This window comes from Phycodurus eques, chromosome 15, assembly GCF_024500275.1.
Source record: "Phycodurus eques isolate BA_2022a chromosome 15, UOR_Pequ_1.1, whole genome shotgun sequence".
NCBI classification, from domain to species: domain Eukaryota; kingdom Metazoa; phylum Chordata; class Actinopteri; order Syngnathiformes; family Syngnathidae; genus Phycodurus; species Phycodurus eques.
In genome coordinates, this window is record NC_084539.1 from 3,682,962 (window position 1) to 3,710,478 (window position 27,517).

The 27,517-nt window shown below is 41.2% G+C and overlaps 1 protein-coding gene across 4 annotated transcripts; it reads left to right on the forward strand.

The window, feature by feature from the left end:
• On the forward strand, window positions 1-27,401 carry LOC133413642 (uncharacterized). 4 transcript variants are annotated; one of them, XR_009769902.1, is made up of 8 exons: window positions 1-241; window positions 3,268-3,387; window positions 3,481-3,846; window positions 9,416-9,529; window positions 10,118-10,669; window positions 20,307-20,423; window positions 21,315-22,041; window positions 25,691-27,401. XR_009769902.1 is itself a non-coding variant. In XM_061698261.1 (7 exons), exons 1-7 carry the CDS (start codon window positions 82-84, stop codon window positions 21,926-21,928), a joined length of 2,043 nt encoding a protein of 680 aa, XP_061554245.1. In that variant the 5' UTR covers window positions 1-81; the 3' UTR covers window positions 21,929-24,102. The 4 variants fall into 4 exon arrangements, 3 of the variants coding, with proteins under 3 accessions (XP_061554245.1, XP_061554246.1, XP_061554247.1); XM_061698261.1 differs by lacking the exon at window positions 25,691-27,401 and having other exon boundaries at window positions 21,315-24,102; XM_061698262.1 differs by lacking the exons at window positions 20,307-20,423; window positions 25,691-27,401 and having other exon boundaries at window positions 21,315-24,102.
• The last annotated feature ends 116 nt before the right edge of the window (window positions 27,402-27,517 follow it).

Here is a 27,517-nt window from a genome sequence, read left to right on the forward strand (position 1 = left end):
CTTACTTGTAGCGTGTATTTGCGTTAAACCGCGACCTCTACTGGGCAATGTGCAATACTATTGGTGAACCTCGTGTAACTGATGTCCAATCAGAGCCTGGGTTGTCGATCACGTGATCATGGAGTCAAGCAGAAAGGGGACCAAACAGCAGCAACGAATATGGAGGTCTCGCCAAACAGCTTCAAGCCGGAGAGATACTGGACAGAGGAGAAAGAAAGGACACTCATATCATTCTTTTCCAGTAAGTGAAAATGGCCACAATTGCAACATATTTATTTCAAAAAGTACACATTTCTTAAAGTTTGGAGTGTGTCCCGATATCTGACAGTGTTGTTGTGCGTTATTTGGCAACCGTTGCTCGTTTCGACCGATTGTTGTGTGTGAAATGAGCAACTGACAGGTCACAGCAATGGCGACCAGCAATTTGAGGCAGATTGGCTTTACATAGCAGCCTAAACACTAACGACAGAAGACGTTACAGTTGTGAAAGTCGGAAAGAAGTGCTTGAATTGAAATGAATGACATATTCTGACCTTATATTTAATTGTGGAAAACTTAATGAGAACAAGGAAGCAAATATAACAAATAATTATTCAATGGACAGTACTAAGTCTATGTAATCAGTAGTTTGTTGGACGTGTATTGTAATACTGTTATAACTTTATCAGAATAGTGGAGGACACTTCCTCTCCTGAAAGTGAAAGTTTTTGACAACACGTGCCAAAATGTTTGCTATGAAAAACAAGTGGTACCCTTGACTTTTTGCTCTCTTCAAATTCAAAACGTGACATTATGGTATTTCAGGAATCACTGACAGCATTCACTTTAATGTGACCCCAATTTATGTATCGCAGTGAAATATTCATCCATCCATTTTCTTCCACTTATCTGAGGTCATGTCGCAGTCTCAGATTTGGAGGATCTGAGTTTCATTCCAGCTGCTTCACACACGGCTGCGAACCACTCCACTGAATGTTGGAGATCACGGCTTGACACTTTATAAAAATATACAAAATTATGGACCCTGTAGACATGCTTATTGTGCATGTGGATTAAATACTCATCTAATGTTAATATGTGTACATACATTATATTGCAAAATGTATTCACTCATCTGCCTTGACTCATAGAAATTATGACATCGGTCTCCTCTCTGCAGTTATCAGAGTTTAAACTCTTCTGGGAAGGCTTTCCACAAGGTTTAGGAGTGTGTTTATGGGAATTTATGACCATTTTTCCAGAAGCGCATTTGTGAGATTACACACTGTTGTTGGACGAGAAGGCCTGGCTCTCAGTCTCCGCTCTAATTCATCCAAAAGTGTTCAGTGGGGTTGAGGTCAGCATTGTGCAGGCCAATCAAGTTCATCCACATCAGTTTCTCATCAGTGTCTTCATGAACCTTGAACCATGTTGGAACAGGAAGGGGCCTTCTCCAAACTCTTCCCACAAAATTGTAAATGTCCAAAATATTCCAAAGAAAGGAACTCTGAATGCTTCAGCATACCAAGAGATTTTGTACAGTTAAACAGTTTGAGGATTACCCCTTCCTCTTCCAACATGACTGTGCACAAAGCAAGGCCCATGAAGACATGGATGAGAGAATTTGGTATGGATAAATTTGACTGGCCTGCACAGAGTCCTGGCCTCAACCTGATAGAACATCTTTGGGTTGATTTCAACTGGACAGTGAGCCAGGCCTTCTCGTCCAACATCAATGTGTAACCTTACAAATATGCTCCTGGAAGAATGGGCATGAATTTCCATAAACTCACTCCTAAACCTTGTTGAAAGCCTTCCAACAAGAGTTTAAGGTGTTACAGCTGCTCAGGGTAGACCAACATCATCTCAAACCATATGGATTTAGAATGGGATATCACTTAAAATCATGTGAGTCAAGGCAGGCGAGCGAATACTTTTGGCAATATAGTGTATATAATTTTAATGTGACTGATTAGAATTTTAAAACAGTTTTATTTCCTAATCTTAACATATGCCACAGCGACACAAGCAGTTTATTAAAACTAGGGCTCAATCGATATGGATTTTATTTTATGCCTATTCTGATATTTTGCAGACTAAAATTCCGATAACTGATTAATCGGCTGATTAATTTAAAAATAGATAATACATAAAAATGCTGAAACTTACTGAAATCTTGGTATTGTTGTTTGTTTAAATGTCATTAACTTTGTCTTATTTTGTAATGTGTTAATGTATGAAAAAAAACATGCAAGAAATCTGCAATTTTTACAGATTTGAAAAGGGCTATAATATCAGCGGAATAAATCATCCGTCCGATTAATCGTTCATGTCCTAATTAAAACAATTCAGTATACTGCTTCATAAAAAGACATTAAATTCACATTTAACACAATTGAGGTTAGCATGCTGGTGTGGCCCTCTCCAACTGTTTGAAGTTTTGAATGAATAATGTGTGAAATTGTAAAGCGTCTTTGAATGTCTAGAAAGCGCTGTATAAGTAAAATGCATTATATATAATAATGAGGATTTATGACAAGCAGAAAGTGCTTACTTCCCAAAATAGTTTACTTTCGTTTACTTTTCCAACTGCATTCACTAAAACTTGTGCAACTTCCTGCCTCAGTCACTTGTTTTCGGCTCAACTTTATTAATCAAAGTCATTACAAGGATAGATCTATCCTTGTAATGACAATATCTATATCGTTTAAGGTTTGGAAATGTGTTTCTTTAGCTTTTGGTGATATGGGTAGAGTGAGGTGTTTAGTTCTAATCCCAATTTTAATTTCATTAGGGTAATCTTTTAATATATTTTTCCTTATTAAAGACAAAGGGAAACCCGTTGGTCTGTGGACAATGAGTCCCCAGTAACCCGGACGAATTATACAGTCTGAGGGAGTACATTAATGTCACTGTATTGTGGTTTTAGTGTATGCATTTGCATTTGTTTTGGTGTTTGCAATTGCTGTGACCTGTCTCGGCCACCATATGAAGGACGTGATGTATAGTATAAGGCCATTTGTCTCAGCCAAGTTTGTGTCAGTGTACTAGCATGTTACGGAAAATTAACTTTAAATTGCTTGTATACAAATAGTTGCATCTGTAGAGGGTCTGTACCCCCATTAATTGTGTAATGAAACAACCAAGTAAATCTATATCATTTTAATTCCAAACAAATGTGAAGTATGTCTATTTTAAAAGTACAGTACTGTAATTATATTCTTGAGATTACAAAAGGTTCAGTACTGTATTAGTGAGGAGTGGAGACTAACATGTATTATTTCATAGAGAACAGTTGCCTGTGGAACCATAAATTAGAAAGCTACAAAAATCGACAGCTGAGATGGAAAATGCTGGAACACTTGAGAGTTCTTCTGTCTGCTCAACCACCACCAGCTCCTTTCACAGGCATGTCTAAACGACTGATGGAAATGTATTTTATGTAGCAGAACCCAACCAGCCAACCCCCCCATCTTACACTGATCTGTTTTCCCTATCCAGTGGAAGACATCAAAAACAAGTTCAAGAACCTTCGTACCACCTTTCAACGGCAGTACAAAGCGGTGAAGGGGAGTGTGGTGTGCGGTTCGGATGTGTTTGTACCGCAGTGGAAGTACTATCAGCAGCTGATGTTCTTGCAGGCTGCAGGCCTGGATGACTGCACTGATGCTCCACTGCAGTCCTCATTAATTGTTTCACAGGAGGAGAGCCAGCATGTCCTCACCACCCCAGGACTCATCATCTCCATCCTTCCCCCTGAATCCCCCACCACAACCACCTTGTCATCATCCTGCATCCTCTCAAACATGGTAGCTAAATCATTTTGGACTGAAGAGAAGGAATGTGCCCTTATTGATTTCTATGCAGGTAGGCAAAATTCTTTCACGTTGAAATAATTTGCTCTGAATAAATCAGCACATACTGTAAATGCTGAGAGATTGCCAAAGAGCCTAGGCAAATGCTAAAAAACAGATTACTTGGGTAAATAATTCGGCTCTTAATGTCACAGCATAGGTTAATAATCCCCGCAAAATTAATGCAATGTGTTTGTGCTGAGAAAAGTGAAAATGTTTTTGGTCATTCCATGTAAAATCAACCAAGAATTTTCCCTTCCCATGTCATATTTTCTTCAAATTTTGAGGTGTGGTTGGAAATGGAACGAAAAGAATAAACAGTAGTATTGTTGTTTTTCATCCCACTGATATAATGATATTATAGGGCACATTGGGTGTAGAGTCATCAATCCACTAAAGAGACCCAAGAAATGTCTTACAGCCTGCCAAATTTAAATGAATTGAAAACTCAAAACCATGTTCCTGTATGTACTCGAAAGCATTTGGGATTTGTCCGTGTTTTTCATACATGCAAATCAGTCAGGCGAAATTCACCGTTTTGAACTCAAAATAGGCCATTTACGTAAATCGTATAGATCCGATGAGTTTTTCCTGGAGGGGGGGTCGCCGTCACTGACATCATAGGCTGTTTCGTACTCCTTTAATGCTGGCAGCTAGATCCATTCCACACATCCACCATCAACACACAGATGCAATTGTGAATATTATTCCGTGGCGGACGAATATGTGGCCTGAAGTTCCGCCTGTCTGCTCGAAGTCACAGGAATTGATGAGACCAGAAGAAAACTTCCACCGCATCTGCTGTTAATAAGTCACGGTACGTTTACGCCGTTACAGTGATCTAAATGTCGCTCACTACTTTTATTTATCTATTATTGCTTATTTATCAACTATTTCACGTGCGAGACTAGGACTTCGACTTCCGCATCGGGCGCTGTTTGCGTCATCCAATTTAAGCGAAAGTGACGTTTAAGTCTAGTTCACCAATCAAATGACACAAGAAAGTCACATGACCTCACACATCATCTTCCATTGGGCTTCCCGGACATAGATATTTTCACTAGATAAGCCTGCCCCGCTGATCGTCGTGCGTACGTGACAGCCATGTTGGGAAGGTCGTTGTTACCATGAAGGCAACGGCGTGCTACTCTTGTTTACATTTCGACAAACAAAAACAACAGCATTGTAGTATTTGTCTGGCACTATCTGCCCAAACGTGGAAATTTCAGCTCACTTATAACTTGAGAAAACGCATTGCAGTAAATTGCAGATGTTTTGACTGTGCATACACACACAACAACATCAGAATTTGTACATTCACATTTTATTTATTTATTTATTTATTTATTTTGTATTTTTTTGTATCATGCTGTGGTTAAAAAAAATCTGAAGTTACTCTCTATTTACTCAGTACTTGACTAATAATTTCACTGCGTACTTTTTTGGAGGACTACCATTGACTTGTACTTGAGTCATATTATTGTCAAATAACAGTACTCTTACTTGAGGACAATGTTCTCTCTGGAGCAGACATCCTCTATTGCTACTCTTCCGTTTAAGCAACATTTTTGCTCATCAGATCAGCCAGTGTGGTATTTGTTGTGCTGGTCTTTTGTATTTTCGCATTGAGGTGCTGCGGGTCAGGGCCCTGGTTGTGGTCCCAAGTGGAACCGCGAAGCACACGTAACATCGGCGACGAGCTGATCCGCTAGTACATTTTGCATTAATAAGGAAATGCGGCTACAATTACGTAATTAGTTTACTGATGTTAATGTTAAATAAATGTATTCTGCGATGGAGCGCTCTGGTTCCTCATTTCGATTATGGTTCCAAATGATTCTCGATTCCAATTCTTTTAGGGGGCTGGGTCAAAAATGTTTGCACGGTTTAAATAAACGGTGTCCAAATTATGAACATCCATTTTTGTAGCAGGCCGCAGCATAGACAAAAATGAACATTTGACTCGGCTCTTTATAATCAGTATCAATATAAAACCTATGAACTAAAAGGCAATGCGTTTTGGAACTAACCCAATTGACTTAATATTCATTAATTAATGGTTCAGCTAACAGTTAAATATAAAATTGTTAAAACAATTATTTGGGACTGTTTTGTCACGTCAAATGGTTTATATGTGCAAGTTTTAATTTGACTATCTGTTTTATGCTGTTAGCCTTTTATTTTGAAGGGTACACACAGGAACATTTTGGCTGACGACACCGGTAAAAATGAAAGTAAAACAAGACAGCGTGAAAAAGAGCAATAAATGGAATCAAATTATGTGTAAAACGATTCCTTTACCTACCCACCGTGAGACTACCTACTTTACCTACCCACCGTGAGACTACCTACTGTGAGACTATGTGAAATTTGTCCCAATTCATTGTGATATAAAGTTGCTAGTTTGACCTTTTGACGTTTGACCTCAATGTTAAGCTTGTAATGCGACTCTTTCTACTTTGTCTCCAGTATGGTAAAATAATGTAGATTTTATTTTTGTGCCTGGCATCAGCTCTTATGTTGTTTTGAAGATTAAAATGAATGCTAAAACGCATCAGTGCAAGAGTGCAACCCACCGCTTAACTTGTTAGCTGCCTCAAAGTTGGTATTTCATTGTTTCACACTCACCCAATTGACTGAAGTTCCACGTGGTGTAGGTCGAGGCTCGGAGCGGGAGGGAGCACGTTTGACTTCTACACATTGTGAAAGCCTCCTTTGAACAATACAATCTTATTCAAAGTGTTGCATTGAGGCGACATCATTTATTTTAACAAAGTTAAGAAACACTTTTGTTCTCTGCCGCCATTGGGCACTACCATGTCTTTGTGCGTGTTCTTCTTTCATTGGTTTTCGCCACTTTCTTCTTTGGGGTTGGCTGACCTGTAGGCATCGAAACTGGGAAGCAAAACGTTTGTATTCCGGGAGAACCGGAATACAAACGAGAGAACTCATGATTCTCATTTATGCTGACATGCACTGTGAGCTGTAAGGTCTTATATAGACAGGTGTGTGGCTTTCCTAATCAAGTCCAATCAGTATAATAAAAAACAGCTGGACTCCAATGAATGTGTGGAACCATCTTAAGGATGATCAGAAGAAATGGACAGCACCCGAGTTAAATATATGAATGTCACAACAAAGGATCTGAATACTTATGGCTGTGTGATATTTCAGTTTTTCTTTTTTAATAAATCTGCAAAAATTTCAACAATTCAGTTTTTTTCTGTCAATATGGGGTGCTGTGTGTACATTAATGAGGATAAAAAAAGAACTTCAATGATTTTAGCTAATGGCTGCAATATAACAAAGAGTGAACAATTTAAGGGGTTCTGAATACTTTCCGTACCCACTGTAGGAACGTGGTGGCCACTCCATTGGCCAGACACAACGGCGTACTGACCCGTCTGTGACACGCATACATGTATGTGGTGCGCCTCTACGTGACGGGGCTGTTGATAATAGAGCGTCCTATCAGAAAGAAGCAGTCAATTACAGGTATGTTGCAGCAGCCAGCCAATCATATTCCAGCGGGTCGCTTTTAACTCAAATGGAATTCTTAACAATGATTGAGACGTGTGTCTCTCTTGCTCTCGATCTCTCTCTTTTTAATCACACAAGCTGGGGGAAAAAGGTAGCATATGCAACCAATTTGGTCGTAGTCTAGAGCCCTGCTTTATGTTCCTTTTGATCAGCAGTGGTTTTCACCTTGGAACTCCGCCATGGATGCCATTTTTGCCCAGTCTCTTAATGCTGTGTCATGGACAGTGACCTTAACTGAAGCAAGGGAGGCCTGCTGTTCTTTAGAAGTAGTCCTGAGTTAATTTGTGATCTCCTGGATGAGTCATTGCTGTTTCTTGGGGTAATCGCAGTAGGCTAGCTACTCCTGGGAAGGTTCACCACTGTTCCATGTTTTCTCGATGTGAGGATAAGGGCTCTCCCTATGGTTCGCTGGAATCCGGAAGCTTTAATAATGGCTGTTCCTCTTTCCAAACTGATAGATGTCAATTATTTTCTGGCATTTATTTAGATCTTTATTTTCTTGCAGCTTTTATAGTTCTTTTGTCCGACTTGATTTTGTCGGGACAGATTCTGTGATTCTTGTGACTTTTGATTGAACAGGTCTGGAGTGGATCAGGCTTAGGTGTGATAATTGAAAATTAACCACAATTTCATGATTACAAGGGGTGTAATTACTTTTTCCACACAGGAGTAGGTAACCTTTAATAGTTTTTTTTGCTGAAGAAATAAAATCACCATTTAAAAACAGCATTTTAACTTCACTTGGGTTATATTTGTCTATTTACATTTTTTTTTTTTTTTTTTTATCTTAAACATAAAAGTGGATGCAAAAATATAAGAATTTGAGAAGGGGGTCAATACCTTTTCACTGCACTGTATGTCCCACTAAAAAAAAAAAAAAATGGACGTATTCTCCTTAAAACCACTTTTGCTGTGCCTTGAAGGCGTTAAAGCCTAGATGGCATTGAAATTTCTGAATTTTAATGATAAGAAAACAGAAGTTATGGTGTTTGGTCCCAGTGGCCCTTGAAAACACCCCCCATTGACTTTGGCCCCTTAACACACTATCAAAAGCCAACAGTCTCAAATTTTGGTTTTAAAATGGACAGTTATTTTATATTTAATTGGCAAATTGGCCTTCCACAACAGCACTTTGACACACAGTAATCCATGCCTTCGTTACATCTCGGCTGGATTACTGTAATGCACTTTATTTTGGAGTGAGCCAGTCCTCCCTCAAACGTCTTCAGTTGGCTCAAAATGCTGCTGCTCGCCTCTTAACTGGAATTCGTAGGAGGGAGCACATAACCCCAATTATGCTGTCCATTTTATTAGATTATTTTATTTGTTCTTAAATCTTTAAATGGTTTTGCCCCACCTTACCTCTCTGAGCTACTCCACCTCCTGCCTCAGGTCACCTGACCAGCCGCTCCTGGGACTAAACGGAGGCTCAGAAGGGATAGAGCTTTTTCCATTCCCAGTCCATCTCTTTGGAATAACCTCCCCCTAAACATTAGGCAAGCCCCTCACTGTCCAGTTTTAAAACCCATTTTTATTCTTTGACTTTCAACACCGCACAAGACTTTGTACTGTTTTTGTTTTTTATTGTTTTTAACATTGCTATTAATCGATTGTTTTAGTTTGCCGTATGTTGAATTGTTATTATGTTTTATTCTTGTATAATGTACAGCACTTGGTTTGCTGTTGTGATTGTTTTAAAGTGCTCTATAAATAAAGTTGAGTTGAGTCTCTATTAGCCAAAGGTTTATCTATATATCTCTATACTATATCTTCTGGTCTTGTCCTTCCATTTCCAACTGCACTTCAAAATTTGTAGAACATCTGAGAGGTGAATAGAAAATTCTTGGTTGATTTTTACATGGAATTACCCCCTTTGTTATTTTTATTGATTTTAAATCTGTTAAACCTGTGCTACTATTTCATGTGCTTATCGCAATTGGAAAAATAATAAAATATTTTAAAAAAACTATTTTAAGACCGTTTTTTTTTTTTTGGGTATAGCATATCAACCGTATGCAAATTGTAAATTTACATTTGTGCAGAACACTGCTGTCTGTGGAACAAGAAGTCTAAAAACCACAACAATCGTCTGCTCCGCTTGAAACTTCTGAAGATTCTGAGGAGGCAGTTGTCCGACCACTCTGCATCTTTCTCAAGTAAGTATCTTCTAGCTGAAAGGAAGGAGAAATCGATCATTATTTTTATTTTCAGTATTTGTAGCAGTAGGATATCTACTGAGTGCCTTTTTAGTTAGTGAATGAAACACTTGTAGTCTATACAATATAAAGTGTTGTGGTCTCTGTGGGAGTGTCTACAAAACTCTATATGGCAAAAAAATTAATTGGAACATCTATTGTAGAATGTCCCTGACATCGAACAATTATGTAGGTATTCCACCAACATTTCACACGAGGAATATGCCTGTAAAAGTCACTGGTACTTTAATAGTACACATGGCAGAAATGCGTCTGGGCAAGCAGAGCCACAGTCGCTGATGCGCTTTCACCTATTTATTGAACAGGACAAACGGTCAAGCACACAAATACAAAATGAGAACAGTCGGAAGAAGCAAATACTCACAGTGAACTATCCGGCCAGCCTAACTGACTCTGGTTCCTGATGTCACTCACTACGCCATGCCCCTTAAAGGCACTCATGCACCACACAAATACTACAGTTGTGGTTGTTGGGACAACAATTTTAATCAAATAACTGATTTTTGTTCTGTTTGTATTGTCTTCCAGTTGAAGATATAAAATGCAAGTTCAAGAATCTTCGGACAGTTTTTAACCGTGAATACAAAGTGGTGCAAGTGAGCAGGACATCTGATAAACTCTACCACTCTAAATGGAAACACTATCAGCGGCTGCTCTTCCTCTGTGAGTGGTGCAAAAATGAAGAAAGACCAGACGACCTGCAGATACTGAAGCTACAGGAAGCACAAATGCTGGAACATGGAAAAAAATTACCATTCGCCACCCCGAGCAGCTCCTCATGCTCCACCCAAACTAACACATCCTCCACCATCAGGCAGACGGATGCCTACACCAATACTATTGGGGGCTTCCAAATCTTCTCTGTAGCTTCAGATTACCTAAAACTACAGAATCAAAAAACTGCTTCCACATTCCTAAATTCACGATCCAGTTCACCACTGAATTGCAAACCTTGTACAAACAATTCCCCTGTAAAAGTTCCTCCATCCAGTCCAGTTCAACTAGAATGTGGGCTGATTTCTGACTCGCGCTGCCAGTGGAATGAGACCAAAGTTCACCAGCTCATATCATTTTACTCCGGTATGTACATCACAGTAAAAGACGTTATATATTGATGTCCTACATTGATGATAGATTCTTAACATTTTCTTTTGTAGTATATCGTAATGCAGTTTTATTTTGGTGTCATTTGTTTCACTTTTTTCCATCATCTGATATGGTAAATAAGACTGCTCTTGCACATGAAAGTAGCACATTGTGGTTATGATCAGTTATTAGCTGTGACGGAGCTGCTACTGAAGGAAAGGAGAAAACTTGTGCGTTTCCATGATTGTAGCAAAGGCTACAGTTCAAACTGAGTGACACCTACACCCACCAAACACTACATTAGTTAGACCTGGCCCAATCTAAAAGAGCAAGTGCAGGATTTTTAAATGTGATACTTTAATACTAAATGTGATACTTTAATACTCTAATTATTAGTTCAGCAATAGTGTTGTAACACTTAAGACCGGTCTCGAGACCACATTTTGAAGGTCTTGTTCTTGTCTCTGTCTCGAACCGGCCAGACTCGGGATTTTCCATCAAGACTGGTCGAGACCAGCACTGATCTGCTATTCTTCAACTTCTTTAATGTGATACTAAGGAAAAGTGCCTCGTAAAAACAATAAATAGATTGAATTCATGTGTTAATAACTCTCCACCACCCCCGTAATCGCACCATTAATGGTGTTGTGACTGACGTGAAGAGGAACTGCTTTTTTTTTTTTTTCCTCAGTTCCTTGAAATAAAACATTACAGTTGCCCAACAGCCAGTGTTACTTGCCAATATATTGTAAAGGATTGAATTGTATATTGGCGTTGGATAAAACATAATTTATTTAAGAAATAAATTCGTTGAAGGTGAACGTTAAAAAAAAAAAAAAAAATTCTCGAAAGGGCAACACGTCTCTTTTTTATACATCCATCCATCCATTATGTATAGAATCTCGAAAAAAGTGCCGAAAAAACTGATCAGTCTCATAATCTGAAGGTTGCTAGATTTAGGACATGCTACATTACAGAGGTTTCCTTATTCTCAACACAACAAATAGCGGAGTTCTATAGAATATTTAATGAAATCTACGAAATCCAGCCCTATGGGGGGTGCACAAGCCAGTGAAAACTGTAGTCCGGTCCCAAGCCCGGATAAATGCAGAGGGTTGCGTCAGGAAGAGCATCCGGCTTTAAACTTTGCCAAACAAATATGAGCGTTTGTCTAAAGAATTCCATACCGGATCAGTCGTGGCCCGGGTTAGAAACGTCCGCTCCTGGCACCGTTAACCTGCAGGGCACCGGTGAAAATTCAGCGACTGTGGGTCGAAGACGAAGGAGAGGTGGAAAGCGGGTTCTTAGGCAGAAAGAGAAGAGGAAAGCACAGAGCCTAGAATCGAATGTGGGGACTTTGAATGTTGGGACTATGACAGGAAAATCTTGGGACAAGGTTGACATGACGATTAGGAGAAAGGTTGATATATTGTGTGTCCAGGAGAACCGGTGGAAAGTTAGCAAAACTATAAGTTTAAGGGCAGGGTTTAAATTATTTTAAGATGGTGTAGATGGGAAGAGAAATGGAGTAGGGGTTATTTTAAAGGAAGAGTTACCTAAGAATGTCTTGGAAGTGAAAAGAGTATCAGATCGAGTGATGAGGCTGAAACTTGAAATTGAGGGTGTTATGTATAATGTGATTAGCGGGTATGGCCCACAGGTAGGATGTGACCTATGGGTGAAAGGGAAATTATGGAAGAGCGAGACGAAGTAGTTCCGAGCATTCCAAACAGAGAGAGAGAGTTGAGATTGGTGCAGATTGTAATGGACATGTTGGTGAAGGAAACAGTGTTATGAAGAAGTAATGGGTAAGTACGGCATCCAGGAAAGGAACTTGGAGGGACAGATGGCGGTAGACTTTGCAAAAAGGATGGAAATGGCTGTAGTGAACACTTTTTTCCAAAAGAGGCAGGAACATAGGGTGACCTACAAGAGCGGAGATAGAATCATGCAGGTGGATTACATCTTGTGCAGATGATGTAATCTGAAGGAGGTTACCGACTGTAAGGTAGTGGTAGGGGAGAGTGTGGCTGGACAGCATAGGATGGTGGTGTGTAAGATGAATCTGGTGGTGGGGAGGAAGAATAAGAAGACAAAGGCAGAGCAGAGAACCATGTGGTGGAAGCTGAGAAAGGAAGAGTGTTGTGCGGCTTTTCGGGAAGAGGTGAGACAGGCTCTCAGTGGACAGAAAGAGCTTCCAGAACACTGGACCACTACAGCCAAGGTGATCATAGAGACAGGCAGGAGAGTAATTGGTGTATCTTCTGGCTGGAAAGGAGAGAAGGAGACTTGGTGGAACCTCAAAGTACAGGAAGAAGTGGCATATAATGACATGTATGCCAGGTTGGACAGTAAAGAAGGAGAAAAAAGATCTATACAGGTTGGCCAGACAGAGGTATAGAGATGCGAAGGATGTGCAGCAGATTAGGGTAATTAAGGCTATAGATATGTGTTGACTGGTGCCAGTAGTGTGCTGGACAGTTGGAAAGAATCCTTTGAGGAGTTGATGAATGAGGAAAATGAGAGAGAAGGAAGAATTGAAGAGTAGAAGAGGTAAGTGTGGTGGACCAGGAAGTGGGAATGATTACTAAGGGGGATATTAGAAAGGCATTAAAGTGGATGAAAAATGGAAAGGCAGTTGGTCCTGAGGACATTCCTGTGGAGGTATGGAGTTTTTGACCGGCTTGTTCAACAGAATACTAGCGGGTGAGGAATGGAGGAAAAGTGTGCTGGTGCCCATTTTTAAGAACAAGGGTGATGTGCAGAGCTGTGGGAACTATAGAGGAATAAAGTTGATGAGCCACACAATGACGTTATGGGAAAGAGCAGTGGAGAATAGACTCAGGACAGAAGCAATTTGCGAGCAACAGTATGGTTTCATACATAGAAAGAGTACCGCAGATGCATTATTTGCCTTGAGGGTGTTGATGGAAAAGTACAGAGAAGGTCAGAAGGCGCTTCATTGTGTCTTTGTGGATCTAGAGAACGCCTATGACAGAATACCCAGAGAGGAATTGCGGTACTGCATTCGGAAGTCTGGAGTGGCCGAGAAGTATGTTAGAATAATACGGGAAATGTACGAGGCCAGCAGAACAGTGGTGAGGTGTGTTGTCGGTGTGACAGAGGAATTTAAGGTGAAGGTGGGACTGGATCAGGGATCAGCCCCGAACCCCTTCCTCTTTGCAGTGGTGATGGGTTGAAGGACTTTAAAAACTTTGGGTCAACAGTCCAGAGCAATGGCGAGTGTGGTAAGGAAGTGAAGAAATGGATCCAAGCAGGTTGGAACGGGTGGAGGAAGGTGTCGGCAAATAAAGATGATTCTGATTCTGATAACACACCCAAGTATGTCCAAAACACACAAGGAATTTGTCTCCGGTAGTTGGAGCCGCTCTAGTACAACAGACAGTCAATTTACAGAACACTTTGGGGAAATAAAGACATTGACAAAAAACAATTGTGCAAAAAGATGCAGAGTCCTCTAGCACTTAGAGCAGTTCGAATGACTAATATTGCAATAGTCTGGTGCAATGACCATTGTGCAAAGGGCGCTGAGACTTCAAGGAGTGTATGCGGTTTAAAGTGACAAGTAGTGCGATCATCTGGGACAATGTTGGTTGTGCAAATGTTACAGATACTCCTCAATCAGTGTGCAAATGGAGCAGATGCTACTCTGGCATGAGTGGCCAGTATATGCAAATAGTGCAGCATGGCGAGACAACTACAGTGAGTGCACGAGTAATACATAATTGGCCCCACAGAAATGTGACAACGAACTCAAGTCAAAAAATTGCCAGCTTGTTGTAATGGAATTATAGGTTAGCTGTTTAAGAAGTTGATCGCAAGAGGGAAGAAGCTGTTGGAATGTCTACTAGTTCTAGTTTGCATTGATCGGTAGCGCCTACCTGAAGAAAGGAGCTGGAAGAGCTGGTGACCGGGGTGCGGCGGGTCCGAGAGGATTTTGCACGGCCTTGTCTTAGTTCTGGCAGCGTGCAAGTCCTCAATGGTGGGTAGGGGGGTACCGACAATCCTTTCAGCAGTTTTGATTGTCCGTTGCAGTCGGAGTTTGTCCTTTTTTGTAGCAGCAGCACCAAACCAGACTGTGATGGAAGAACACAGGACTGATTCGATGACCGCTGTGTAGAACTGTCTCAGCAGCTCCGGTGGCAGGCCGTGCTTTCTCAGAAGCCGCAGGAAGTACATCCTCTGCTGGGCCTTTTTGAGGACGGAGTTGATGTTGGTCGCCCACTTCAGGTCCTGAGAGATTGTAATTCCCAGGAACTTGAAGGTCTTGACGGTTGACACAAGGCAGCTGGACAACGTGAGGGGCAGCTGTGGCGAAGGATGCCTCCTGAAGTCCACGATCATCTCTACAGTCTTGAGCGTGTTCAGCTCCAGGTTGTGTCGGCCGCACCACAGCTCCAGCCGCTCCGCTTCCTGTCGATATGCAGACTCGTCACCGTCCTTGATGAGGCCGATGACAGTGGTGTCATCTGCAATCCTCAGGAGCTTGACAGTCGGGTTCGCTGAGGTGCAGTCGTTCGTGTAGAACGACTGCACTTATGTGACAGAGTATCTGCTAGGATGAAGGGCAAAGTTTATAAAACAGTGGTGAAGCCAGCCATGATGTACAGATTAGAGACTGCACTGAAGAGACAACAGGAAGCAGAGCTGGAGGTGGCGGAAATGAAGATGTTGAGGTTCGCTCTAGGAGTGACCAGGTTGGATAACGTTAGAAATGAGCTCAAAAGAGGGACAGCCAATGTTAGATGTTTTGGAGACAAAGTTAGAGAGAACAGACTTCGATGGTTTGGACACGTCCATAGGAGAGATAGTGATTATATTGGTAGAAGGGTGATGAGGATGGAGCTGCTAGGCAAGAGAGCTCGAGGAAGACCAAAGAGAAGATTGATGGATGTAGTAAGGGAAGAGATGAGGGCAGTTGGTGTTAGAGAGGAGGATGCAGGAAATAGGCCGACATGGAAAACGATGACACGCTGTGGCGACCCCTAACGGGACAAGCCGATAGGAAAAGAAAATTTAATGAAATCTACGAGGGATCTATAGAGAAACACACAGGGGTCTAACTACAAAACGAAAATAACACTAAGGGTAAACGAATAATGGTGAAAGAAAAATAGGCGTACGAAAAGGGAAATAGGACATTGTGTGGAAAAAGGAAAATGTGAAAAGGTTGCACTGTGTTGAGGTGTACAAAGGTGGAACTTGTGTGAAGCTAGTATTTTCCCCAAAATTATAAGGCACTAATTTTGCACATTCTGGCAGCGGTTGCGGTGTCCTACTCATGACCGTAGATCCGTGGGTCTTTGGGGTGGTCTGTCCTAGTCGTCTCTGGAGGCACGGAGGCAGGCTTGGTTAAAGAAAAAGGATGCACAAAAATAAAACAAATACAGGCGGAAACATGAAAAGAAGTTGTCCCGTTGCAATGCGCTCATAACTTTCCTGTCGATTGAACTTGTGGCGGGCTCTGCGTGACCAGTACGGAATGTCGGTAATTGCTTACTGGGGCTCCGCCAACAGACCACGGCTAGGAAAAGCGATCGAAGCCGCATGGCCGGCTTCCTCGATCGAAAGCGCCACCGTCTGGTTCAGGCGGGCGCTCACGCACGTGGTGGCACCTGGTGGCACCGGAGGACAACAGAAAAGAAAGCGTGGGTGGAGCGATTAGCCAGGAGGAACAGCAGAGAAGGAGGACACGAGAGCAAAACCCAAGAGACGGGAGTCGTGTCCAATAGGTAACCGGAGAAGACCACGCCCATCGAGTTGAATTTTAGTCTCCAATTAAGCCATACAAATGGTGTAAAAATCATTTTATCAGGATAAAATACTCCCAACTTTGTACTCTTACTCATAGATCAAGCACATTGAACAATAAGTAACTGATCTGCCAAGACTAAAGTTTAAGTAATCATTCTATCACATTTCATACTGTTTAGCTTCAAATCAAGACGAACAGTTCTCAAATCTTACAGCTGGACCTGTAAAGTTGACAGTGACACAGACATCAAGACATACATTTGGAATATTTCTGCAGAGTTCATGAAATATCAAAACAGACATTTTATCTTCAGTTAACGAAACCCTGAATGGAAGTCCACATTGCAGTAACTCTCAAACGCCAGAGGGTCTCACCCTGTCTCCCAGCAATTCTTCCCAGCGGGTGTTTGGTGGCGCCTTCTATGCATGTTTTAATATTAAACGAATAGTTCATTGCTGTATTTGCGTTCCTGAAGAAGGCGGTGATTAAACATAACTCAACGTCCAGGAGTAATAGTCCAATCTGTGGTATATCCAAATAAAATCTTGGTCTTATTGGACAGAGGATCTCCCAACCTTTTGGTTCCTATCTTCAAAAGGAGGAGTCTTTGAAGACTGGAATCCAGATTTGACAGGAAGCTGCTAATAAGTTTAAGATCCTCCTGCACAGTTTGAGTTGGGTCAATGTCAGGTTCAGCTATTCCTTTCCTACAGAAGACCTCAGTCAAGCATTGGAGTGCTGTTCTAAGCAGTGCCGCAGCTTCTGGGTTTTTCAGTAGAGCTGAAAATCATGTCGTGGTCGAGGATGGTTAGGGCCACTAAGTTGAAGACTGTAGCAGACCAGGAATGCGCTAACAGGGGTTCTGGTGTCTTTGGTTTGGTCATGTCAATTGCCTCAGTTCCTTCAAATTCAATTTGTTCAAGCATTTTGGAGTCAAATTTAAATTTGTGTTTGAAAAGCTTAGTAATCACAATTTGGCTGTCGTAACTGCCAGACGGCAGGTGTTACCAAGTGACATCCTCAATATGCAAAGTGGCATCTTTGAGGGCGTCGTTGATTGAGCGAGCGACAAGGAAGGCTTTTCCTCGGAACTCAGGTTTGACATGCAGAGCTGTGGGAGCTTGTAAGGAAAAATCCAAGGTGGACCAGATTAGTGGGGCCTGTCAGGGCCATAGACCGGATAGTTGGAATTAAGTCGAGAGGTCCCAAATGTGGGAGAATTCTATCTATTGCTAACTTGTCTAGAACGGGAGCAATTTCATATAGTCTGTCGTTCGTCAACATGTTAGCAATCTGTTTGTGAGGATAAACCGTTTAGGAGCACAGACAACACCGTGGTTATGGCCTGCCTATTTTGGTTTAAAGCTGCAATACAAGCGTCGAGAACTAAAATGGCTACTTTTAGCGTGTTGCTTAGCGATCAGGAATTGACTACTTTGGTAGCCATGTGTTGTCGTGTGGTGCGGATTTTGGACTGCAATTCCTGAAGTTGTGTCTCGATAGTAGTAAGACTACAAGCGTCACTGGTGGGGGTGCTGTGAATGCATTTTATTTCGGTCGTTATGTTATTAGTTTGTGGACTATATCCATGACTCTGGCTTTTGGACTCATACGACCTTCCTCTTCTCCAGTAGGGGCTGGCTTCTTTTTTGTTGAAAAGAAAGACACCACGCTCCGCCCATGTCTCTACTACCGTGGTCTCAATGACATCACCGTCAAAAATAAATCTCCGCTTCCCCTCATCGATTCCTCGTTTGAACCCCTCTGTGTCGCCCAGATATTCACCAAATTGGATCTACGAAACGCCGACCAGCTCATCCGTATCCGAGACGGGGCTGAATGGAAAACCGCTTTCAACACCCCTCTCGGACACTTCGAATACCATGTCATGCCGTTTGGATTGACTAACGCCCCCGCTGTCTTCCAGACCTTCATTAACGACGTCCTCCGTGATATGCTAAACCGGTTTGTTTTTGTCTATTTGGATGACATTCTCATTTTCTCCTGCTGCCTTGAAGAACATCGCCGTCATGTACGCCAAGTCTTCCAGCGCCTCCTTGAAAACCGCCTGTATGTTAAACCTGAAAAATATTAATTCCACCTCTCCTCCGTACACTTTCTGGGATACGTTATCTCTAAAGGACAACTACAACCCGACCCTGCCAAGATCCAAGCTGTCCTTAACTGGCCCACTCCCACCACCCGCAAAGAACTGCAGCGTGCCCGAGGAAAGTCTTCACACCTACCCCCAGCTGGGCTGCTGCGTCCATTGCCTATCACAAGCCGGCCTTGGTCCTATATCGCTCTGGACTTTGTTACCGGCCTACCCCCCTCTGAAGGTAACTCTATCATTTTCCCTATTGTTGATCACTTTTCCAAATATGTCCATTACCTCCCCCTCCCCAAACTACCATCTGCCTTAGAAACTGCTAACCTCCTTGTCCAGCATGTCTTCAGACTCCACGGTATCCCCATCGACATCGTCTCTGACAGAGGTCCTCAGTTCTCCTCCCAGGTTTGGAAGGAATTCTGTAAAGCAGTGGCCGCAGCAGCCAGCTTGTCCTCAGGGTATCATTCGCAGACCAACGGCCAAACGGAGCGGGCGAATCAATCCCTGGAATCAGCCCTCCGTTGTTTTGCGGCACGTAACCCCTCATCCTGGAGCTCATTCGTCCCGTGGATTGAGTACGCCCACAACTCTCTCACCAGCTCCGCTATCGGTATGTCCCCGTTCATGGCTTGCTACGGTTTCCAACCCCCACTGTTCAAAATACAGGAGCAGGCAGTGGCGGTTCCCTTCATACAGGATCACCTCCGGAGTCCAGGCGGTGTGGAAGAATGTCCGGGCGGCGCTGACCCGATCCGCAGCCCGCAACAAGCTGCTTGCGGACCGTCATGGTTAGCACATCAGCCTTACAGTTCTGAGGACCCGGGTTCAAATCCGGCCTCACCTGTGTGGAGTTTGCTTATTCTCTGGGTTTTCTCCAGGTACTCCGGTTTCCTCCCAGATCCCCAAAAAATGCATGGTAGGTTTATTGGAGACTAAACTGCCCGTAGGTGTGAAGGTGAATGTGGTTTGTCTATGTGTGCCCTGCGATTAGCTGGCGACCAGTTCAGGCTGTACTCTCACCCAGAGTTGGTTGGGATAGGCTCCAGCACGCCCGCGACACGAGTGACGATCAGTGGTACGGAAAATCGATGGATGGATGCACTTTAACTGTTCAACCTTGTCATGGTTTTTAAAATTGTTTTTAATGGTTTTGGTCTTGGCTTGTCTTGGTCTTGTCTCTGTCTCGGCTTGTCTTGGTCTTGACTCTGTCTCGACCCCCAAAAGTCTTGGTCTTGTCTTGGTCTCGGTAGGCTCTGGTCTTGGAGAAGTCTTGGTCTCTTATAGTGTGTTCTTGAGCACAACACTATTCAGCAATATGTTTATTATTCTTGTTGTAGTTTACTGAGTGGTCTGTCTAATATTTTGGTTACTTTATCAATTTAAGTGGACCAAATACCTTTCAGAATGAAGCAGAACCCCAAATATACACTGCATTTAATGGAATCATTATTTAAATGTATTTCTGGGGTATCAATCAAAATTGAGCATGGCAGATTTTGTTTATAATTGTATTGAATCATTATATTCTGCAGTTGTACCTAATGTTGTGCCAAGAGTGTATTTTCATCTGCCATTTAGGAGCGTTATGAATTTTATAAATACAAACTGATGTCATTACAGTATAGGAAGAGTATATGCGAGTTATTATTATATTGTAATATGACATTGCTTAAAAAAACATTCCGAACAGCATCTACGTTTGTTTTTCTTAAACTCTCGTTCATTTGTTTTTTCCTTATCTACAGAGCACGACTGTTTGTGGAACTATAAGTCTGAGAGGTACAGGAACAAGTTAATGAAACAGAGTCTGTTGGAGACATTGAGCAGCTTACTCTCCAACAATGAACAGCACTCTTTCACAGGTAACATTCGATAGAGGCAACGTTGAAAACAACGTTGAAAAAAAAACCCATTGAAAACACATATTCGTTTTCTAACAAACAAATATTGTTACTGCTTGATAAAATCACTGTGTGTCGGACTGTGTGCGCTAACCACTTGGCACTGTGGGTGAGTGGTTAGCACATCCACCTCACTGTTCAGAATTCATGGGTTCTAATCCGCTACGATTGGCTGGCAACCAGTTTAAGGTCTACTCCGCCTCCTGCCCGATGATAGCTGGGATTGGCTCCAGCACTCCTGCGACCCTTGTGAGGAAAAGCGGCTCAGAAAATGGATGGATGGATGGTTGGATTCTAATCCGGGCTTTGACCTTCCTGTGTGAAGTTTGCATGTTCTCCCCATGCTTGCGTGGGTTTTCTCTGGGTTACTCCAGTTTCCTCCCACATTCCAAAAATATGAATTTTGGGTTAATAGAATACTCTAAATTGTCCATAGGTGTGATAAAGTAAATCTCACTCAACACTGGATGTGAAGTTGTTGTTGTTGTTGTAATGATATTGTTGTCTACTAAGGAAACTACTAAAGTACTAAGGAGCCACGATGCCACTGATGTTAAATTTCCTGTAATATGGTCAATACACCACTTTTTTCCCTGTTTGTCATCACTGGTACCCACTGGTAAGTTTCACAAGATATGTGAAAGCAAGGTTGGCTTCAGTCCTGCAAAATATTCAAAGGTCTGACTTTGTTCAACTTTGGGATGTTATTTTTCCAGATATTGATTTAACTCCAAATTGTCTGAATTTAGGGTCAAGCTCATTTAAATGTTCCACTATACAATATTTTCATTGGACAGCTTTGGGGTTTATGTACAATAATGAGAGAAATGTGTTTTGTTATTCTTTCCATAGTGGAGGACATAAAGACAAAGTTTAGGAACCTGCGAACCATCTTCCAACGTGAACATAAGACAGTGAACTCCAACAAAACCTGTGGTTCAGAAGACTTTTATGTCCCCAAGTGGAAACACTATCGAGAGTTAATGTTCCTTTGTGAATCTTGTGACGAGGAGGAGCAGCCTAAAGATGTCGTCTTTCAACAACCGGCGGACGCCAGCATCCATCCTCCAGACAACCAAGCCCCCCTCGCCTCCTCCTCCCAACAGTGCCAAGACTCACTTGAAACCAACAATCAAACACCTAACATAATGAAGATGCTTGAATCTCCACCCTCACCTCCTCCAATAGACAGCCAGCACTCAATGCCCTCATCCCTGTCCTCTACATCTTCATCTCACACAGACAGCGGCGTGTTGGGACAAAAACGTGTTAACAAACCCCCGCCGCCTGCCACAATTGAGGTTCTGGACTTCATGAAGACATTCTATCAAAGTCAGATAATGTTGCCACATGCTGGTTTCCTGAAGTATGTAGAGGAGTGTCTTAATGAGACACCTCCAGACAAAGTAAAGCGAATGAAGATGAAGATAATTGAGACCATCCACAACATGTCAGAGGAAGTTTAGTTGGACCAAGAAAGCTTTGTGTGTCAGTCCTGCCTGCCTAAAGCACCAGTCATGATTATTTACTGAAGTCTAGTAGGAGGATAGCATGTCTTGCGCATAGAAGTTCCTTTAAGGTAATTTAATAGTTATTTTAAATATTTTAAAATTAGGTGTAAAGAATTTATTTGGTTGCACTTTGCTCAGAGATCCTTCACTGGAAAACTAAATACTGTACATGTGAAATTTTCCTAGTAGGAAAGAAAATTGTTGCTTGTTAATTGACCACATTATCAGTGACCATACGCACCACCTCATTTGCTCAGGGCATGGGTTTCAAATGCATTTTTGTCACGGGCCACACTGTAGTTAGTTTCCTTTTAAGGGCCATTATGACTTTGAAACCATATAAATGCTTCATCATATTACATATACAGTGGTGTGAAATGTTTTTTGCCCCCTTCCTGTTTATTCTTTAAAAGAAATATTTTTTTCGCATGTTTGTAACACTTCAATGTTTCCCATCATCAAACAAATAAAAAATGAGTCAAAGACAACACAAGTAAACACAAAATCAATTTTTTTTAAAAACATGTTTTTTGTTTTTTTATTAAGGGACAAAAACCTGTTAAAACATAACTGTGGTTTAGCATACCTGAGTGGAATTTCTCTAGCCACACCCAGGCCTGTTACTGCCACACCTGTTCTCAATCAAGATATCAGTTAAATAGGACCTGCATGACAAAGTGAAGTAGACCAAAACCTCTTCAAACACTAGACATCATGCCTAAAGATTAAGAAATTCAGGAATAAAATGAGAACGGGAGTAATTGAGATCTACCAGTGTGGAAAAGGTTATAAAGCCATTTCTAAAGCTTTGGGAATCCAGCGAACCACAGTGAGAGCCATTATCCACAAATGGCAAAAACACAGAACAGTGGTGAACCTCCCCAGGAGTAGCCAGCCGACCATAATTACCCCAAGAGCCCAGCAATGACTCATCCAAGAGGTTACAACAACAAAAAACACAACAGCAGCCAAAGAACTGCAGGCCTCATTTGTCTCAGTTAAGGTCAGTGTTCATGACTCCATGATAAGAAAGAGACTGGGCAAAAATGGCCTGCATAGCAGATTTCCAAGACGAAAACCACTGCTGAGCAAAAAGAACAAGGCTCGTCTCTATTTTGCAGAAGACATCTAATGATCTCCAAGACTTGGGAAAATACTCTGTGGTCTGATGAGACCAAAGTTAAACTTTTTTGGAAGGTGTGTCCCCCATTACATCTGGTGTAAAAGTAACACCGCCTTTCAGAAAACGAACATCATACCAACAATAAAATATGATGGTGTTAGTGTGTTGTTGGTTGGGGCTGTTTTGCTGCTTGTGGACTTGATAGACTTGCTGTGATAAATGAAACCATGAATTCTGCCGTCTACCAAAAATGAAAGTCCAGCCATCTGTTCGTGACCTCAAGCTGAAACGAAATTGGGTTTTGTAGCAGGACAATAATCCAAAACACAACAGCAAGTCAACCTCTGAATGGCTGAAGAAAAACAAAATGAAGACTTTGGAGTGCCCTTGTCAAAGTCCTGAACTGAATCGTATTGAGATGGCTGAATTACAAAAATTCTCCAAAGATGAGTGGGCCAAAATTCCTCCACAGCGTTGTAAGAGAATCAAGTTTTCGCAAATGCTTGATTGTAGTCGTTGCTGCACAGGGTGACCCAACCTGTTATTTGGCGTAGGGTGCTATCACTTTTTCACACAGGGCCATGTAGGTTTGGATTTATTTCTCCCTTAATAATAAAAACGTTCATTTAAAAACTGCATCTTGTGTTCACTTGTGTTGTCTTTGCCTAATATTTAAGTTTGTGTGATGATGGGGAGCATTTAAGTGTGACAAATACAATCCCAACTCCAATGAAGTTGGGACGTTGTGTTAAACATAAATAAAAACAGAATACAATGATTTGCAAATCATGTTCAACCTATGTTTAATTGAATACACTACAATGACAAGATATTTAATGTTCAAATTGATACACTTGATTGTTTTTAGCAAATAAGATTTAGAATCATGAACTTAGAATTTTATGGCTGCAACACGTTCCAACAAAGCTGGGACAGCGTCATGTCTACCACTATGTTACATCACCTTTTTCTTTTAACAACATTCAATAAATGTTTTGGGATCTGAGGACAATTTTTTTTTCATTGTAGGTGGAATTCTTTCCCATTCTTGCTTGATTTACAGCTTCAGCTGCTCAACAGTCCGGGGTCTCCGTTGCCGTATTTTACGCTTCATAATGCGCCGCACATTTTCAATGGGAGACAGGTCTGGACTGCAGGCAGGCCAGTCGAGTACCCGCACTCTTTTACTACGAAGCCACGCTGTTGTAACACTTACAGAATGTGGTTTGGCATTGTCTTGCTGAAATAAGCAAGGGTGTCCATGAAAAAGACGTTGCATGGATGCAGCATATGTTTCTCCAAAACCTGTATGTACCTTTCAGCATTAATGGTGCCTTCACAGATGTGTAAATTACCCATGCCATTGGCACTAACACAGCCCCATACCATCACAGATGCTGGCTTTTGAACTTTGCGTCCCTAACAGTCCGGATGGTTCTTTTCCTCTTTGGCCCGGACGACACGACGTCCACAATTTCCAAAAACAATTTCAAGTGTGGACTCGTCGGACCACAGAACACTTTTCCACTTTTCATCAGTCCATCTTAGATGAGTTCGGGCTCAGAGAAGCCGGCGGCGTTTCTGGTTGTTGGTAATAAGTGGCTTTTGCTTTGCATAGTAGTGTTTCAAGTTGCACTTACGGATGTAGCGCCGAACTGTATTTACTGACATTGGTTTTCTGAAGTGTTCCTGAGCCCATGTGGTGATATCCTTTACACATTGATGTCGGTTTTTGATGCAGTGCCACCTGAGGGATCGAAGGTCACGGGCATTCAATGTTGATTTTGGACCTTGCCGCTTATATGCAGTGATTTCTCCAGATTCTCTGAAGCTTTTGATGATATTATGGACCGTAGATGATGAAATCCCTAAATTCCTTGCAATTGTACGTTGAGGAACATTGTCCTTAAACTGTTTGTCTATTTTCTCATGGACTTGTTCACAAAGAGGTGAACCCCCCCCCCCCCCCCCCCCCCCCCTCCGTCTTTGTTTGTGAATGACTGACCAATTCAGGGAAGCTCCTTTTATACCCAATCATGGCACCCACCTGTTCCCAATTAGCCTGTTCACCTGTGTGATGTTCCAAACAGGTGTTTGATGAGCATTCCTCAACTTTCTCAGTCTTTTTGGCCACCTGTCCCAGCTTTTTCAGAATGTGTTGCAGCCATAAAATTCCAAGTTCATGATTATTTCCTAAAAACAATACATTTTATCAGTTTGAACATTAAATATTGTGTCTTTGTAGTGTATTCAATTAAATATAGGTTGAACATGATTTGCAAATCATTGTATTCTGTTTTTATTTGTTTAACACAACGTCCTAACTTCATTGGGATTGTAAAAAAAAATAAAATAAAAATAAATCAGGAAGGGTGCAAACACTACACACAAAAAAAATGGATAACTAATTTTGAAATCACAAGTCCAGGATAATGGTTTGTTCAACTATAGTTTAAGTTACTGTAAAAACTTTTTACATGACTACGTTAATATTTATGGTTCACTGTGATGGGTTAAATGCAGTGAACAAATTTCGTGTGCATGCATGCATGTTCATGACAATAAAAGGTGATTCTATTCTATATTTATTACAGATCGCTGGCGTCTGGCGTAAACCTCGCATCTCCAAAACCAATTTTCAGGAAGCCCAAAATACGGCATGTTTGTTGAACCATTAACATTGCATCATCAACGAGAGAAAACCATTGTCAACACATTATTTTGGTCAATCAAGTGTAAATATAACATACCCATGTGGGGACTGACCAATAGTATCGTTTTGTGAAAAAATATGAAATTGACCAAATTTGGACAACGGAGGTTTCGGCCCAATGCAAGCAACACGATGATTTGGATTTTTGTTACAAATTTTAGCAAGAATACCTGAAGTTGACGCACATTGTTTGCTTTTGCGGGTGACATAAATGATTTGGTGAGTTGTATGTGGCCTCCTGGCTTTGAGTTTGACACCTGTGGCTTAGGATAGATCTTGTTGATCTAAACTCATTAGGAATTCTCAGTCTTGAGGTCGTTCTCTCCAACCTCTAGACTTGTCACGGGCCTCTCTGCATGACCACATCATTTCATTATGTAAGTCATCACATGCACAAGAGTCTGTTCAATGTCAAAATTTGACATGAAAAATAATAATACTATGAATGAATGACACATTTGACAGTCAGGAGAAACTAGAACTTGACTAACAAGGGAGGAATTTCACACATCTCAGCTGGCCAATCAAACAGTATGTTTTGTGAGTTGTTCATGATTGTGAATTATATTATATACATTTATACTGTATCTTCAGTAGAATGTGTACGTGCGTGTCTCCATGTAAACATAGTTATGCATACACACACTATATACACTATGTATATATGGATATGTATAGTACTTGGGTGTGAATAAAATGGTTACAATTTCCTTGGCAACTACATTTTAGCAGATGAGCTCACTTGCTGGCTTTCAACTTTGTGGCGAGTGGAGGTTCATCAGATATAGGGTGCTTGTATAAACCTAATGAGAAGTGAGCATAAATTGTGTTATAGATATGTATTTTTATTCACACCCTAGGGAGGTTTTCTTTCACCCTTTGGACCACTGACACTTGTGCCCAGAGGCATTTTATTTATATATTTTACTTGTCATCCAATCTCAATTACCACACTGAGTTGTATTACAGAAACAGATTGATATTTCTTTTTCGTTTGACACAAATACACATTTGGACTTAGGACCAACTTTCTAACTTTGAAAACAACAATGTGGCTGTGTATTTTTTTTATTGATTTATTTTTTTAGTTGCGATTATTGGTCATAACTGAATAATTTTTATTCTCCAAATATCTAAAGGACGAGTTTGGGTGATCGCATTTTCAACACAAGATCTCAATTTAATAATGACTTTGGACACATGTATGAAGTCATTTTTCTGTAAGTAACTAAATCTGCTGATGTTTCACATATTTAAAATGCCTGTGAAAATTCTCATACATCCGTCTTATTTCATTCTCATTGCATTGAATAAATCCATTCTAAGACAACCAGAACAGTCCAGTTGCGATCGATTCAATGCTCTGAGGAGATTTTAAATTATATAATGTATGTCTTTAATTTACTCAATGGTCAGAAACATGCAGATATTTAAATACAATATTCTTGGGACATGTTACTTTACAGGTTCCATGATGTTTTCTGCCTGTAGATGGGGATGTTTATTTACATGTACTGTATTGGATTGCAGTTCTCAGTCAGAAAGGAATGACTCAGGCATTAAAGGGCAACAGTTGACAAACCCCCACTCAGTGTCCAATAATAATAATTGTGTTGTTTCGAGCAGACTGTCACGTTACCAGTCAGAGTTATTGTAGTCACCAAGAAAATGGACAAATTGAGGGACACTTGTGTGTTTGCGTTATTCA

Coding starts and splice junctions, on each gene's coding strand:
- LOC133413642 (XM_061698261.1), top strand. CDS start 82: ATGTCCAATCAGAGCCTGGGTTGTCGATCACGTGATCATGGAGTCAAG. Junction 9,530..10,117: donor CCACTCTGCATCTTTCTCAA/GTAAGTATCTTC, acceptor ATTGTCTTCCAG/TTGAAGATATAAAATGCAAG. Junction 20,424..21,314: donor TGAACAGCACTCTTTCACAG/GTAACATTCGAT, acceptor TTCTTTCCATAG/TGGAGGACATAAAGACAAAG.